At 36.2% G+C, this 16,777-nt stretch overlaps 2 protein-coding genes and 1 non-coding gene across 5 annotated transcripts in view; 2 read left to right on the top strand and 1 right to left on the bottom strand.

The window, feature by feature from the left end:
• The window catches only part of ERO1B (endoplasmic reticulum oxidoreductase 1 beta), a 62,221-nt gene extending 53,516 nt beyond the window's left edge, over positions 1-8,705 (top strand). Inside the window, exons 13-17 of one of the 2 annotated variants that reach the window (XM_040968051.1) lie at positions 469-538; positions 3,146-3,232; positions 4,115-4,248; positions 5,792-5,844; positions 8,364-8,705. In XM_040968051.1, coding sequence (XP_040823985.1) covers positions 469-538; positions 3,146-3,232; positions 4,115-4,248; positions 5,792-5,844; positions 8,364-8,521 — 502 coding nt within the window. In that variant the 3' untranslated portion in view covers positions 8,522-8,705. Of the gene's footprint in view, positions 1-468; positions 539-3,145; positions 3,233-4,114; positions 4,249-5,791 lie in introns of both variants that reach the window. The other variant, XM_040968053.1, reaches the window with a different exon arrangement.
• On the top strand, positions 1,875-1,981 carry LOC121148261. Its single transcript, XR_005882538.1, has one exon. It is a non-coding gene; the product is annotated as a U6 spliceosomal RNA (small nuclear RNA).
• A 6,268-nt stretch (positions 8,706-14,973) lies between the features above and the next one.
• Positions 14,974-16,777, bottom strand: part of GPR137B (G protein-coupled receptor 137B) — a 36,518-nt gene continuing 34,714 nt past the window's right edge. For both annotated transcript variants that reach the window (XM_040968054.1, XM_040968055.1), the window contains one exon: positions 14,974-16,478. In XM_040968054.1, coding sequence (XP_040823988.1) covers positions 16,367-16,478 — 112 coding nt within the window. In that variant the 3' untranslated portion in view covers positions 14,974-16,366. The remainder of the gene's footprint in view (positions 16,479-16,777) is intronic.

Raw genomic sequence — 16,777 nt, forward strand, 5'->3', positions numbered from 1 at the left:
GCGTATGGCCTGCCCACCCTGGCTATTGCTGCCTTTTGGTGGGTGAGCCAGAAGATGCAAGATCTCTGTCTTTATGTTTCTGTCAGTTTCTTTCTGCTGCTTTGCCCTTTGAATAAGATAAATCTATTTTTAATGCAGAAAAAGTTAGATTGAGAGGTGCTGAAATTATGCATTGTATTTTAAATGAAGACAATGTCACTTATTTTTAACAGAAGTTAATTTTTTAAATTATTTCATCATGTACTTTCTTTAAAATTTTACATATCTTATAAATTACAAAGCCATTTGTATCTTGCTTTATTCTGTCATTAGGTAATTTACATATGATGAACTGCTGTTCCTAAATTTTACATGAGTAAATAATTCATTTAAAATGTTTTTGGGGGATAAAAAATTCTGAAAGAGCTCTTAGAAAGTACTGGGATATTTTTGTTCATACCCTATTGTAATAGTATCATTTTTTTTCAGGTCGTTTCCTATGCATTTTGATGAGAAATCCATGTTTTCAGGTGACAAAAAGGGAGCAAAATCACTAAAGGTAAAACGTCCTCAGTCGAAGGACAGGGTGGGAACACTTTATACTGGTTGTTTTCCAGCTTTTATCCATCTGGACTCTTCCCCAGTTTCCCAACTCTTTGACGTTGATTTAATAGAATTTGACCACAAATGGGTCCCTCTCAAAAATCCCTCATACTTCTTAACTTCCTCACATTTCTAGCTTGACTAGCTCCTTAGTGAATCTTCAGTCATTACTCCCTCCAATAAGTGTTTTATAAATATTTTTCTAAAAAACATTTTGAGGTAAAGCTTTGTGAGGTTAAAACCACTGTATATTTTGTTTTAATGTATCTTTCAAAATATTATGATTAATTAGCCACTTTGAAAGAAGCAATAGTCTTATTTTTCTTAAAAGTTTATTTTATGGAATATTTTAGTTTTGGGGCTATTTTATTTTTCTATTTTTGGACAGATGTGAAACCTAAAATTTAGCTGTTAACATTGGGGTATGGATTTTACCCTTAACATGTTAAAAAAAAAAAAACAAACTAGTTGAAGTTAGTTAGCAAATACTTTTCAAATATAGCTTTACAATCTTTTATAGTAATTTGGAACTCCAAAACAAGAAACTTTTTTTCTACGTTTGATGCCAGACAATTTGTTGGCAAAGCCTTAGCTGAACAATGTAAGAAGAGGGCCTGGCGCGGTGGCCTAGTGGCTAAAGTCCTTGCCTTGAACGTACCAGGATCCCATATAGACACTGGTTCTAATCCCGGCAGCTCGGCTTCCCATCCAGCCCCCTGCCTGTGGCCTGGGAAAGCAGTCAAGGACAGCCCAAAGCCTTGGGACCCTGCATCTGTGTGGGAGACCTAGAGGAAGTTCCTGGCTCCTGGCTTTGGATCAGCACAGCACGGGCCATTGCGGTCCCTTGGGGAATGAATCACGGGACGGAAGATCTTCCTCTCTGTCTCTTCTCCTCTCTGTATATCTGACTTTGTGATAAAAGTAAATAAATCTTTAAAAAAAACAATGTAAGAAGATTGGTAGGGCTCTTTGGTTTATTTTAGAATCCTTCCTTGTATGAATATCCTTCCATTTTCCCTAATGTATTTGATTGCAGTGTTGCCTCACACTGTGTGGCATGAGTCATTATATTTAGTGTAACTACTGTATTTGTAAAATTTGAAAAATTCTGAGTTATGCAGCACATTTGGGTTAGATGGTAGATACACCACAAGAACTGAAAATTTAATATTGAACGTTTCTCCTTTGGTGAGAGTTTTCCTTCTTGATATTTTTGAAATGATTTAGATAAAACTATATTGTGGTGTTGGAGGATTGTTTAGTCTGAACATTTTATTAGAGGCAATATTGCTGTGCTTGCTTCGGCAGCACATATACTGAAATTGGAACAATACAGAGAAGATTAGCCTGGCCCCTGCGCAAGGATGACATGCAAATTAGAGGCAATTTGCTATTATTACATTTGATATAATTTTGGATTTTTTAAAGCTGCCTATTTTCTAAGTGTTTACACAGATATTATACTTTTGATCTTCAAATTACCCTGTGTATAGAGAGGTCAATTAAAATTATCTTATTTTAGTAGATGAGTAAGGTAAGATTGAACAAGGCCTTAAGTCCCAGCTAGCTTCCAACTACACAATGCTGGAAATCTTGCTATTTTTCAAGCGTATATAAAGTCCGCCTTCCATCTGTTCCAAAGACTATGCATTAGCATGAGAGAAGAGCAGGCAGCAAAGGATTCTGTGCTCTATTTCTGTTGTCTTCTTTTGAACAGGGTACTGATTCCTTTCAACTCCTTGGTCAGCTGGACAAGGCTTGTGGTGGACACAATTTTCAGTCTACTTGCCTCCAGCTCCATGCGATAAAATGTTTACCTCTGTGCAATAAAATGATTTTCCACATTTTTTCCTTTGACACAGACAAAAGAACATTCTGTTAACCTGTATCTTCAGATAAGATGAGATTAACCTTGGAGACAGAGAAGCCAGGCACAGATGCTTATCAGCAGAAGAGTTTCCAACGTGTAAGAAGAGCCAGAAATGTAGTGTTGGCATCCGTGTGGAACTGCGTCTCTAAAGAACCAGGCACAGGCAAATGTAGTTAGGGAGATGCCCTGCACAGGCCTGTAATCATCGTTGATTGACACCTGTGGCAGAGATAATGTGATACCAAAGATGGATCATTGTTTCAGTGATAGCATTCTGAAACAGGCTCACAAAAAGTGAAACATCAAAAATAAATGAAACATAAAATTGATGCACTTATCACTAATTGAATGTAGGTGTCAAATGGAAGCAGCAGTTAATTAATGTTTCTTAAATGTCAAGACCATTCATCATTTACTATATATGTCCCCCATAATGCATATTTTTTTATGAAATAGCTCTTGAGTAAAGTTAATATGAATTTATATGCAGGATTAATTTTATTTATTATTTTATTTATTTTGTCATTAATATTGCTTCATATTTAATAAACATGCTGTATAAATTCAATTTTTTACTGTTGAAAAATACAACTTATTCATTAATAAACTTCAAAATATTTACTTCTTTTAATTCAGCCAAGTGCAAATTAATTTTGAAAGTGTATTACAACTGAAATGTTCTCTGTATACTAGGAAGAATTTCGGTTGCACTTTAAGAATATCTCCCGTATTATGGACTGTGTTGGATGTGATAAGTGCAGATTATGGGGGAAATTACAGGTATGTATGTTATCTTCTAAAACTATTACTAACCTTAACTTTTTGCACTGACTTCAAGTATTTTTATTAAACTGTGCTGATTTTCACTATAGTTTAGATCATATAGCAGATCCAAATTGTGATTTTTTTCTTTTATTCATGAAAAATAAGTGTTATCAAATTCTGATAGACATATGTGTAAGGATTTTATTTTCTGTATTAATGATCTTTAATTTTATTACATCTTCATTTCTATTTGTACAATCTCAAATTCACCTCTAAAGTTGGTGTTATGAATAAAAAAAACTGTAATGATACAAAAAATTTTAAATATCAAATTTTGGTCATTGAATTTATTTCATTTGATACCTAATTACCAAGTAGAAATGTTCTGCAAGGTCTGATACTCTATAATATACTCAGTGTAAGAATGATTAATATTTTATCTCTTGTTTCTTATAAAAATAGAAAATCAAGAAGCAGTATTTTAATGGAGGCTATATGTAAATCAACTTTTTCTCCAGTGCTAATAATAGAATAATTATTAGGTGTAAGTATTACTAATCTGAGTTTTGAGTTGATAGGAGCTATAAAAATGCCTCAAAGGTTGCTAATCTGTTGGTGGTTCTAATGTGTTATTGTTGAGCTTTTAAAAAAAAAGCATTTTCATAATTTGATATAGTATATGTGTCTAATAAGTGTTAAGATCATTCGTTTCCTTAACAGCTTTGTTAAATTTATCATATTCATAACATGTAAGTTGAAACTGTATCTTTCATAGTTTAATATTTTGTTGAAAAGTTCAGTTCATATGAATTCCTGTCATCACAGTGGCGGTGTATTTCTTTAAGCCTTTCTAGTAGCTGTTGCATTCATTGTAAACTTATTAGTATTTTCCTTTAGACTCAGGGTTTAGGAACTGCCCTCAAGATATTATTCTCTGAAAAAGAAATTCAGAAGCTTCCAGAGAATAGTCCATCTAAAGGCTTCCAACTCACTCGACAGGAAATAGTTGCTCTTTTAAATGCTTTTGGAAGGTAAGACCTATTTTCACAGTGAAGACTTACTTCTTTTTGGAGTTTAACTGTGAAGAACATCTTTTACAGGTAGAGTTTTTAGGAATAGATAAAATTATTTTATTATACCTATGTTGATTTTTTTTAAAGATTTATTTATTTTTATTACAAAGTCAGATATATAGAGAGGAGTGAGAGAGAGAGAGAGAGAGAGAGAGAGAGAGAGAGAGAGAGAGACAGAGCAAGATCTTCCATCCGAGTGAACGCAATGGCTATTGCTGTGCCGATCCAGAGCCAGGAGCCAGGAAGCTCTTCCAAGTCTCCCACATGGGTGCAGGGTCCCAAGGCTTTGGGCCGTCCTCGACTGCTTTCCCAGGCCACAAGCAGGGAGCTGGATGGGAAGTGGAGCTGCCGGGATTAGAACTGGCGTCCATATGGGATCCTGGCGTGTTCAAGGCAAGGACTTTAGCCACTAGGCCACACCGCCTAGCCCACCTGTGCTGATTTAGAGTAGCTTGAGTACTAACAAGTGTTTGTATATAGGTCATAAGAAAAAACAGTGATTTACATTTGCTGATATTTATCAGTTTACCTCTTCAATTCTTAAGAATTTGTTTTATGTATTTAAATGGTAGAGTTAGAGAGAGGCAATCTTCTATCACTGGGATCACTCCCTAATAGCTGCACTGCCAGGGCTGGGCCAGGACAAAGCCAGGAATAAGGAACCCTTCTGAGTCTCCCTAAAGGTGCAGAGGCCCATACACTTGGACTGAGCTCTGTTTTTCCCTAGGTACATTAGCAGGAAGCTGGATCTGGAAGTGGAGTAGCCAGAATTCTGATTCCCATAGGAGATCCTGGCACTGTAGGAGGTAGCTTAACCAAAGCATTGACCGCAGACTTTGTCAATTTTTAAGGACAATATTCCATACTATTCTCTCTTTAGCTGACAGCGACTTTCTTCAGATACATTTTGAATGGCAAAGAAACAATTAAAAATAGACTGGTTATACATTTGTCACTTAACAGAGTCCACCTATTGCTTCTCTATATGGCAAGATGACTATGTAGATCAACATTTCAGACAAATGTGTGTTAGTCAATAATCAAGAATAGGCACAGGAAGGCTCAGCAGAAAATAGTCTGTTCTCAGGGAACTAGTGATGTAAAGTGTGTTTAGGAAGTAACAAGAAGGAAGAAAGAAAGAAAATGGCCATGTAAAGAAAAATGTGCAAAAGGAAGTTAAAAGATCAAATCCAAGTTACTTCAAGATTTTTATTGTTAAAAATCATCACTGCCTCTGTTATTAATTTAGAATGTTGATAAGAAATAACTTGGTACCTTTTCCTATTTTAACCAAGGCGAAAGAATCACTGCTTCATATTTTGTCAATCTTTAAGAATTACAGCCTACTTAATTAAAAATGGAAGCCTCATGGTTCTTATATGGTGTTCATATTTTTAGCTTTGGTTTGTAAATTACAGACCATGCAACAATATTGATCATCTGAAATATGTCTGCATCACATTCAACCGTGCTTACTCACATGCTTTCTTTCTCTACTCAGGCTTTCTACAAGTATACGAGAGTTACAAAATTTTAAAGTCTTACTACAACAAAGTAGGTAATAAAGGCTTTTATAGGTCTAGTTAAGAGACATACAGTGACTGTGAAGCCTTGTTGTCTTGGACACTCACCAGAAAGACTTCAAGACTTCTGAACTCTTAAAGGAGAATTGAAATGGTCACTTGAATATTTATGATTCTCAATAGACTATTGTCAATAAGAGATATTTATAAATGAAGTATATACTTTTAAAACATGTAAGTTATACTAATTTTATGTCTAATTTCATGTGTTTCCATCTGTTGAATAGTCTATTTGTTTATAATTGGTTTTGTTCCTCATGTGTTAGCCTGGTTGTCAAATAGTAGTAAATGACTGTAGGAGAACTAGGGAACTGAATGTTGTGTAGGGCTGGTATCAGTGACAAAAACTTATCAGTGGTTTCCTAAATGTGTTTTTAGCCTTGCTTAGCTCTCTGTGTGTCACCTTTTAGAATATGGAGCAGTGCAGGTATTGAATGGCTCTCTCAATGAATAGTTTAACAGAGGCTCCTTAAGATTTCCCAGGGCTTTAAGTTCAATTTCACTGTTTTGTTTTAAAAACTTTTGTTGCTGTTGCTGTTTGGTTTGGGGTCACAAGCCCTGTTTGGGTAAAGATGACAAGTATTGTCCACAATGCTGATCTAGAAAGTTTTCATGTGTGTGGATGAATTAGCTCCAGGACAGTCTTACTTAGAACTTAGACAACCTTCTTTCCATTTTACCTTTATTTTTGTCCCTACCAATATTTTAGATACTTTCAGTTGCTTTAATTAAAAATTTGTATAAATATTTATTTAACAGATTACTTCTTGGAAAATTTGAGTTCAGTTATATTAATTTATACCAGTTAAAACATTATATATGCAAAAATTGCTATCTTAAGTAATGGTAAGCATTTGTAAAGAATTTAACTTGGTAATACTATCTATGCAATCCTCTCAGTGTGATTTTCTTTGGTGATATTTCAGCAGGTAGATTAGGTCAGGCATCCTTCAAGCTGGCTCCCCTGTCCCTTTTTCTTCACATATTTAGTTAATTGTATGTTAATGGTACTTGGTGTAACTCATTCCAACAGATGATTCATAAAATCCTAAACTGTCATTTTCTAAACTTGGAACTTAAACCTATAAGCAGTATTTTTTTTTAATCTTGATTATTTTGTAATGATGTCACTAAATAGAATGTAATTAATCTGAAAGACTGCATTTAGGTAAAAGAAACGCGGGTACAGAATCTAGAGTTTTGACTTCAGTCTTTTCTGGAGTAAATAATAAGTGCTCTTAAAATATGTCTCTTATCCTGCCCAAGTCTGAAATCTGTTCCTTAATGATTTAGTGACATGTTTTAAACCACATTTAGTTGGCTCACACCTCTTTTCAGTACTTAACCATTGGTTGGGGGAGTTAGTTCTCACAAGAGCTATTTATTTTTCATCTAATTCCTGAACTCTCCAAACTTGAAATTTTGTTGATTTTTTGTGTGTGTGTGTGTATATGTTTGCAAAGTTAAATTTTTAAAAGGCTCGTTCGATTGGAACTCCCTCCACTTTTTCTTTTCTGTGTAAGGGTTGAAAGGAAACACAGTGGAGTATGAGGCCTCAGGGCAAACTGTCTAAAAAGTGACTAAGCAATCTTGCTAGTTAATTAGAGCAATTGTTTTTAGTTGTTCATTCATTCACTTTCTGAAAATGTGAAAATGTTGCACTTTGTATATTATTACTGTAAATTTACAGATCTTTTTCGTAGTGTTACTTCACATTCCCTCACTTAAACCTCTTTGGAGCAAAGCCTTGGGCATTTCCATTTATTGTGCTTTTTTTTTTTTTTTTTTTTTTGCTATGATTTGTTTCAAGCTTACGAAAAATGGTTTATTAGAGTGTGTTCTAGGAAATTCAATTTTTTTCACTATTAAGAAAATAAATGAAAAATTTGTAAGCTAAACTTTATTTAACTTATCACAAATTAGGTTGTGGGGGTGGCCTACATATTTGTATGTGTGTGTTTTTCTTAAATGTATAAACTGTAGGAATCTGTTTCATGAGCCTGGTGACATTTTACTGTTTCCTGTATTAGAAACTGTTGGGATAGTTACCATGCCTTTGTTGTGAAGTACTGCTAGAGTACTGTCTGCATTGTGAAAATGCTGGGCTGCTGAGTACTTCCTGGCATATTGTCTTTATCTCATGACCTAATTTAAAAAGCCCACATTGAATAATATAACTGACAGTAATGATTGTACCAGCTTTTGAACTGATGAAAAAGAAGGAAAGAAAAATACTCCTTCCTTCAGTGGCAAACATTCGTTTTTATTCTCAACTGGTATCTGTGCAAGTTACACAAACTAAATATTGATAAACTATGAATGTTTCTCCAGTTTTGACTTTCCAATTATGAGGAGGATCAAACACAACAGCACTAGATTCAGTTTTGAAATAAGTCAAAACATTTAGACAATTAACATATTGAGTTACGCAGTATTTGTGATCACTGTGTACATATGAGATACTGTGCTATGTTTTTCAACTTTGCCCAGGTGCCATTGTATGTAAGAAAGGACAGCTATTTTGGTCTTCATCAACATTGCCTTCAGCTGGAAATTTGGGAACAGTTCACACAGTAAACCTCTCAGAAGTTTGCAAACTCAAGTTTTCTGCAGAAACTGTAGCTACTCACCAAAAACATACAGAGTAGGTGCATGGTATCATGAAAATCATTGGAACAAAGCAGAAATACAACACTCAAACCTATATGTACTTTATGGAAAGTAATATCTCCAGGTGCACCTTTGATTTTTGAACAGAATTCCAAACACTTTGTTGTTGTGCCCACCAAATTCTAGAAAATGTGAATTAAAGTACATGTTTCTGCAATCTTCTCTGCTTTTCACTCTTTTCGTCGTTTTAAGTGTTTTGTTTTTATGAGATGAGAATTTGATTGTAAATTGTGGAGAGGTGAGAAAGTGTTTATGGGTAATTTGGAGTTACTTCTTCCCAGGTAGGAACACGCATGGTAGAGACTCTTGAGGTCCTTTCCAGACATCACTTAGTCTTCACAACAGCACACGTGGGCAAGGACACTATGAGGCTGCTCCGTGGAAGGTTAGTGCTAAAGATGTTCACTTGGTGTTTCAAGAAACACATGAAAAGTAAGTGTTACGACATAACTATGCATACATTTCAAAGATGTTCTACAGCAAAATAAGCATCTTTTGTTCCACTTTCCAACAAACTTTGAAACAGCTTTGTATGTCTCTGTTTTAGAAAGAAGAAAATTTAGGGTAAGAGATACTAGGCAATTTTTCCATAGTCACAAATTGTAGGTTGTGGAACTGGACTTTGAGATAGAAAATCCAACTCAAAACAGTGTGTGTACTCATAATTTGCTCCATTTGTGTCATTTCCGAAGTTGGACTATTGCTACTTAACTAAAATGTGGAAACTTGAAGCATCTTTTCACTGTTATTGCAGCACAGGTTTTTAAAATATATTTCTTTTATTTAATTTTTGAATAATAATACATTCTCATATTTAAAAAAATATAAAAAGTGATACAGCCAATGTCATCATCTGTCCTTGGTCCAACTTCACACACTGTGTACAAACCGCTTCACAGTAAGTAACCTGTTCCTGGGTTTCTGTATTTCTATCCACACTTTTTGAGGCATAGTCCAACACATACAAATGTAAAATTTTATTCTATCATTTTTACTGAAAGTGGCATTAGATAGACACTATTTGCTTTTTCTTTCTACTTTTTGGCAGCTTTCACATGTCACTTGATAGTTTTCTCAGTGTTTAGTGGCTGTTTTACATTCTATTGCATAGATGTACCATCACTTACCCAGTCCATAATTAACGGGCTTCTGAATTGATTCCAGATCTGTTAATATATTAATTTTGCACTGATGTAGTAAATATCTACCTATGGAATAAACCGAGCAATGTAATTTTTTAATCAAAGATTGCTTACATTTTGTAACTTCGAAAGATACTGACAAGTTTTCCTCCATGAAGAGTAGTTATTTTGCCTTCTGAAGTTTATAGCACCTGTTGACCTACCATTGTTAAAATGTTGGATTTAGCCATTTTGATAGTTTAAAAACAGTGTGTTGTCATTTTATTGTATTATTAGGCATAGGATTGACCACCTCTTATTGTGTTTAAGAGCCATCTGTATTTACTTTTCATTTCATATCTTTTGTTCATTTTTCCTACTATATTGTTGTCATTATTTTCTCTGAGTATAAGGTACGTCAAAAATTTGCAGTTACAAATGGCTTTTTCCATTTTGTCTTTATTGCTTTTTTGGGAGAATTTTGGCATGCATTTTTTTTCCTGCAATTTTTATCTAGTTTATCAGTTTCTTTGGTAGTTTCCAGAATGCAGTATCTTCCTCACTCTTAAGCAATGGAGTAATATGCCTATATTTTCTTCTATAACTTTCATTGTCTTATTTGTTTACATCTAAATTTATGCCCCTTTCAGTGTACCTGGCATACTCTGAAAATGTAAGTTGAAAATCTAAATTAATTTTTTGTCAGAGGATTACTTCATTACTCCAGTTCATTAAATGGTTCATATTTCCTTACTCATTTGAGGCTATATTTATTATATCTAAAATCTTACATGTATTTAGCTCTATATCTGGGTCCTATTTTCTTTTTCATTGGCCTATACTTATTAATCATTTGTATTACAATGCTTAATTACTTGAGCTTTATTTTTCAATACCTCTTTGCTTCTTCCACCATTTTTTTTCATTTTTCAGTTTTCCTAAGTGATTGTGTTTTTGCCTGTGAGCTTAAAATAAGAATCCTTCAACACAAAGCATGATAAAACTGTCCAACTCAGCATTTCCTTTCAATGTTTATACTTTCAACCACTTAGTATGTCACTGTTTTACCTGAGAAATATCTTTTACTGGTTGGATTAATTATTTCAGTATTTTATCTGCCAAACAGATATAAGCAAACAGAGGCAGGACATGGTGCCTGAGTGGACAGATTTCATCTTAGTGTTTTATGTTAAGACAGACTCCAGAAACAATTAGAGCACTATCTTCATAGAAAATCTTTTCATCCATTAAGAATTGTCTTTTTCCAAAACTTAAATGTCAGAGATTTATAAGGAGGAGCCCTTAAATGAAGAGCTTAAAAAATCAAATATGCAGCACATAAGCATGCAAGTATAAGAAATCACCTGATAAAAGCTGCCACAGTCCAGGATTTGACGAGTCACTCACTGTTCTAGAATTGGGAAAAACGTCAGGGAAAAAAACAAGCACCTCTGCCATCATGCAAATTACACAATTTTAACTGTAGATTACATCTAGCTTATGGCAAGAACACAAATTAAAATCTAATTCTCAAGAAATAGTCAACAGAAAATCATGACTCACGGTGGATCTGGTGCCTTCGGGATCTAGTGTCTTCCTGACAGGGCCATCAAGTTGTCATAAGTAAAGTCGTTCCCCTAACATTTGTTGGTCAGAGCGGAGTCAGCACTCAGCAGGCAACTTTCTGGTATTTAGCTTTTCCTGGGGATTCCTTCACAAAGTGTATTTTCAAATGGGGAAGTGGGGAAGGGGCATTTCCTGTTTCCTTTGACAGATCTTAAATCTGCACACCTAAAGCCCAGACTATGGGCTCATCAATTCACCAAGGGGACAGCACCCTAAATATAGTTACACAAACGTAATGACCCTGGTAAAACATTATTTGTTTATACAGAAACACCATTATATTTATGTTTCAAATAATGCTTGGGACTGCAAAGAGACTGGGAGAAGTGGTGTTTGTAGACAAGGGAAAAGAACCCATCAACAAGAGTCAGTTTTAAAAAGGGTGTATGGGGCCCGGCGGCATGGCCTAGTGGCTAAAGTCCTCGCCTTGAACGCACCGGGATCCCATGTGGGCACCGGTTCTAATCCCAGCAGCCCCACTTCCCATCCAGCTCCCTGCTTGTGGCCTGGGAAAGCAGTCGAGGACAGCCCAAAGCCTTGCACCCGTGTGGAAGACCCGGAAGAAGTTCCTGGCTCCTGGCTTTGGATCGGCATAGTATCGGCCGTTGTGCTCACTTGGGGAGTGAATCGTTGGATCTTCCCCTCTGTCTTTCCTCTCTGTGTATCTGACTTTGCAATAAATAAATAAATCTTGAAAAAATAAAAAAGGGTGTATGTTGGGGAACTAGGGTGTTGAGGTGGTATTTTGAGCATCATATAGGCTACAGACATAGGCACAGTTGAAGGGAGGGCAGATATATGATCTCAAAACTAAAAAGTTCATGAGCAGAAAAATCTGTTCTGGATATAAGAATTCCAATGCTTGGAGTGGGATAAGGCAGCCAAGGTCCAAAACGATTAACCAGTTTTAGAGGCAAGTTAATGTTGGCAAGGCATTCAGCAGTGGCTGAGAATATAGAGGGCAGGGCCATGTTTCAAGGAACAGAGGTAGGGAATTCAAATTTGAAGGAACCATGTAGCTGCCACTAGGAGCTATTAAGTCACTGCTGTGGAATTGAGAACCTTAAATCCACACATGATGACCTGGGCAGCCAGTTTCAGAACTCTCATGCAGAATGAACAGTTCCAGTGGTGGAGGTATTGGGGTATCTGACAGAGCTCTAGGTTGGGACACATCCTCAACACATTTAGGCATTTTGATCCTTTAGGATCAGGACTTTTTGTGTATTCCTGTTAAGGGCCAAGAGTAAGATTCATACCTGGGTGTTTCTGAGTATACAGACTAGGATCCACAGACCTGACGAGTACCCAATCCAGTGGTACCCTAACTGGTCTCTTTTTAAGTCACTGTTTTGTCACGATTAAACAGTTTGTTGACTCGGTGTCTTTGAAGGAAAGAATTGAATTACTTGAGCCTGATTCTTTCCCATTGCTTCTCCATTTGGATCCATAACAAGTATCATTATGCAATTAGAAATGGTTTTAATAAAATTCTCACATAGTATAAAAAAATTACTATTACAAGTAGTCTTTGGCCAGACATATACTAGTCTATACTGTAGCATGCATGCAGCAATCTAAATTGAATGCAGGATAATGTTGTATTTTTTTTTTTATTTAAGTTTGTTTAGTTGGGATTCTTGATAAAATTTCAGACATTTAGACCTATTTAGTTCCAATGTAAGTTCACCTGTACTGTTAAAAACTAAAGGCACTATTTCAATAACAGCCACTATATAAATGTAAGTAAGAATCTTTTTCTTAAAACACTTTAAAGTGTTGCTCTTTTCCTCTTACTGGGGGTTGCTGTTGGTGTCCAACTAAGAGCATTCTGGTGAAAGAAGAAACTTGGGGAGGCACTACTGAGTGTGCTGGGTCAACGCTGCTGAAAGTGGTAATCAAGAATATGGCAGAGAGGGCCAGTGTTGTGGCCTAGCATGTTACACTGCTGCCTATGCCAGCTGCTCTACTTCCAATCCAGCTACCTACTGGGATGAGGGGAAGGCAGCAGAAGATGGTTCAAATGTTTGGGCGCAGTGCCATCCAGGAGGGAGACATGAAGATGCTCCTGGCTTGGGTCTGGCCCAGGCCTGGCAATTGTATCCATTTTGGAAATAAACCAGTGGAGGGAAGATCTCTTTTTCTCTCTTGCTCTTAATTTGCCTTTCAAATAAAAAAAAAATCTTAGAAGAGCTGGCATTACTATGATTGATATGTAGAGCCCACAGCTGTGTGTAACACACTCAGGTGTTTTAATCATCACCTCAAATAAATTCATTGTAAAAAGAAAAAAAAAAAAAAAGGCAGTGAAAGACAGCTAAAGAAATCAGTAGGAATGCTTAGAGTCACCAGTGGAGGTGGTTATCTATTCCAACAGCGACATGGAGATTATCATAGCAATGGCAACACAGGAATATTAGCATGCAGCTGACCAGTGCTGCATCAGACATAGACAAAGTCCATCATTCTCAGAGATACTGCCTTCTCTAGACATTTAACTTCCAAATTATTGGAATTTTAGCTTCATTTTCCTTTTAAACAAGAGGACATTTGGGACCATCAGAACCAGAAATGGGCATTCATTTTTCTCTCATTAGGAGAAGCTTTGTTCGTGTATCTATCAGAAAAAGTAAATGAGGAAGATAGGGAAAAATGTTCTTGTCCATACTATTTCTACAACTATTTCACATTGCATATTTGAACACTTACTTACTATGAGGTAAAAGTACTTTGACGCAATCTAGTTTATGTTCTAGTATGTGTTTACAACACTTGTAGATATTTTTGCAATGGTTTTTAAAGTGGGAGGGAAGAGAAAATAGAAGATTTTTATACTCATGAACATAAGTGACAGATTGATTTTTTTAAATGATAAAAAAGGATTATAGCTTTTATCAATTAATGCTGGAGCTTTTAATTCTCCTGCCTGAAATAACAGCATTATAAATCATGTATTATAGGATGGGTATAATAATTACATTGTTTTACTGACATTCTAATCACAATTTTTAAATACTATTTGCCCTTTGCTGACCTAATCAAAAGACTACAGAACTTTCTGAAGACATGATGTAAATGTTTCCAGGTATTAGTAGTAGTGATAGAGATGATACAATCATAACACAGTTTATTTAGAGTATTATTTTAAGGCAACTTGAAAAACATCTGTCCAGGCTTCGCTTCAGTGCAGAATTTTTCCTGACAAGTAACTTTTAATTGATATGTAGCCACACGGTTCGGTTTGGCTCCACACACTGAAAGGCAAGGGTGTTACCTGGGATTGTGCAGAGATCTATACGAATGAAAAGCGCAAGCATGACTCATGAGCTGGAGATCCCAGTTTTAAATGTCATGAGAATAATAATGTTGTCTCTGTGAAATCAAAGCCCAGAGATATTTTTTTCTGAAGACCAAAACAGAAAGCAAGAGACATTTGCATTAGGTTGTATCATATAGGTAGGACTTCGGACTCCCAAGTCCCTTCCCTGTGTCCCAAGATGAGACTCCCTCAAGCAGGGCAGTGTGGTACCTTCTCTTGGGTAGCGGTGCTTCCTCCACTTCTTTTTCTGCTGTGTGGAAAATCAGAGCATATAACCTTGGGGAGGACAGGATTTAGGGCTCAGCACATCCACAGTGGACAATACTTTTCTTTCTGGGTAGTAGTAGTTCATGTTTCTTACTCATGTGAAAGATGACACAGAAGCAATTGTCTGGGATGTGCCTTTCCCCATGGCTAAGAGGCATCATGCTGAAGAATACTGCGAGGTAACTGGAATTTGGAATGTCCACTTCCAAACGCTGTTTACACAGCCATTTAAAAACCACTGCCATAAATATGGCTCAGATCACAGAAAACCCTCCAAGGATTCCACACTGCCTCGTGGCTCACAGTCTCAGGCATTTATTGCTAGTGCCCTTTTTGGAACTTCATTTTTTTTTCTTTGAATGTAATGAACATTCATTGAGTTTGGAAAGGTGTAGTCTTGTTATAATCTTGAGGTAATCGATAATATATTTGAGGTGAAAAAACTGAAATCTATAAACATAGCAGATACAGCAGAATAGGTTTAATGGTCTAAGTCAGGTACGTTTTTAACATTTTCAACTTGTTATTATCACAGTGTATACATTAGTGCCATGTTGAAACAAAGTACCAGACTTCTGGAAAAATCTTTTAAATTCTCTGGGGTAGGCATTTGGCCTAGCTGTAAAGGTGCTGTTTAGGACATCACACGTTGGACTGCCTGGCTCCAGCTCTCACTTCAGCTGCTGATGTAAATTGTAGGAGGCAGCAGTAAACCTCAAATGGCTAGGTTCCTGCCACAGCTGCAGGAGACCTGGAGTGGTTGGGTCCCAGCTTTTGCCTCTTTGCACCTGCAGGCATTGGAGGGTGAACCCATAGATCAGAGTACCCTTGCTGTCTTTTCTCTACTTATCAAAAAGTTAATTTAGAAAGCAAACAGAAGGAGAGGGAATCTTTGAGGGACCAGCTGCCAGACCTCACAGGAACTCTACAGATCCACTTACCTGACAGTCCATTGTTACTCCATTTCAACTCTCAGCAAGCACTGGAGCTGCAGTTAGCTTGCCAGATTTCAACTGTATTTCAGGAGACTATCAATGTAGGGCTCAAAATCTGAGTGACCTTCAGAGGTAAGGAGTGGAGGAACACTTTCGTTCAAAAGTCCTTAAACTATTAGACCATTCCGTCTATTTTTAAAGTGAATTATGCATAAAAATCTGTGCAAACTACAACATTCTGTAAGAACACTCTCAAGGAAAAACTCTAGTATACTTCACTAATATTTAAGTTATATAAAATATATCTTTACAAAAGTACAGATTTTCTTTCAAAAGTTTAAATTATACCCATTGAAATAGCCAGGCTCACATTTTAGTACTAAAATAAGAGTTCAGCCTAAGTTATTGATTAGTCCTATGGAGCCATTAGAAACTTGTAGCAAATAAAAATTGTCTGTTTCTTAAGGAAAAGTGCCTTAAACGTTCAGTTGTCATGGAGTTTGTCTTTCTGAAGCTTTTCACCTGTGGACTGTCCCATAAAATTTTTCAGTGATGCTATCCTTGGCTTGGTTTGTCAGGTTCCAAAGTAGAGTCTTGGTGCAAAGTTCCTACTTGTGCCAGGAAGCTGTTAGTCTGTTGTCCCCAGTCATAGTAGTCTGGAGCAAAACTTAAAGAAAAGAAAAGAACATTTCAGTGGGTTGAAATATATACTAAGGCTGACAATGCCTAGTTTACAGACTGAGCTAGAACTTTTCTATAATTGTAGATAATCCCAGAGTTCTTTCAAGTAGCTTCTTGAAGCATATTTTCCCATAAAACATTACTGAGCACACTGCTTAAGTCTACTGAGTTCTTGAGAGCTCAGAAGTGGGATATTACTAGAACCTTAAGCCAGTCACACTATGTGAAGCAATAAATTGTTATTACTCCAAAGGAATACAATTCACTACCTGTGTGTCTTTGGGC

The sequence above is a fragment of the Ochotona curzoniae genome, unplaced genomic scaffold (genome assembly GCF_017591425.1).
Source record: "Ochotona curzoniae isolate NIBS_2020 unplaced genomic scaffold, NIBS_Ocur_1.0 scaffold_4683, whole genome shotgun sequence".
Classification (NCBI taxonomy): Eukaryota; Metazoa; Chordata; class Mammalia; order Lagomorpha; family Ochotonidae; genus Ochotona; species Ochotona curzoniae.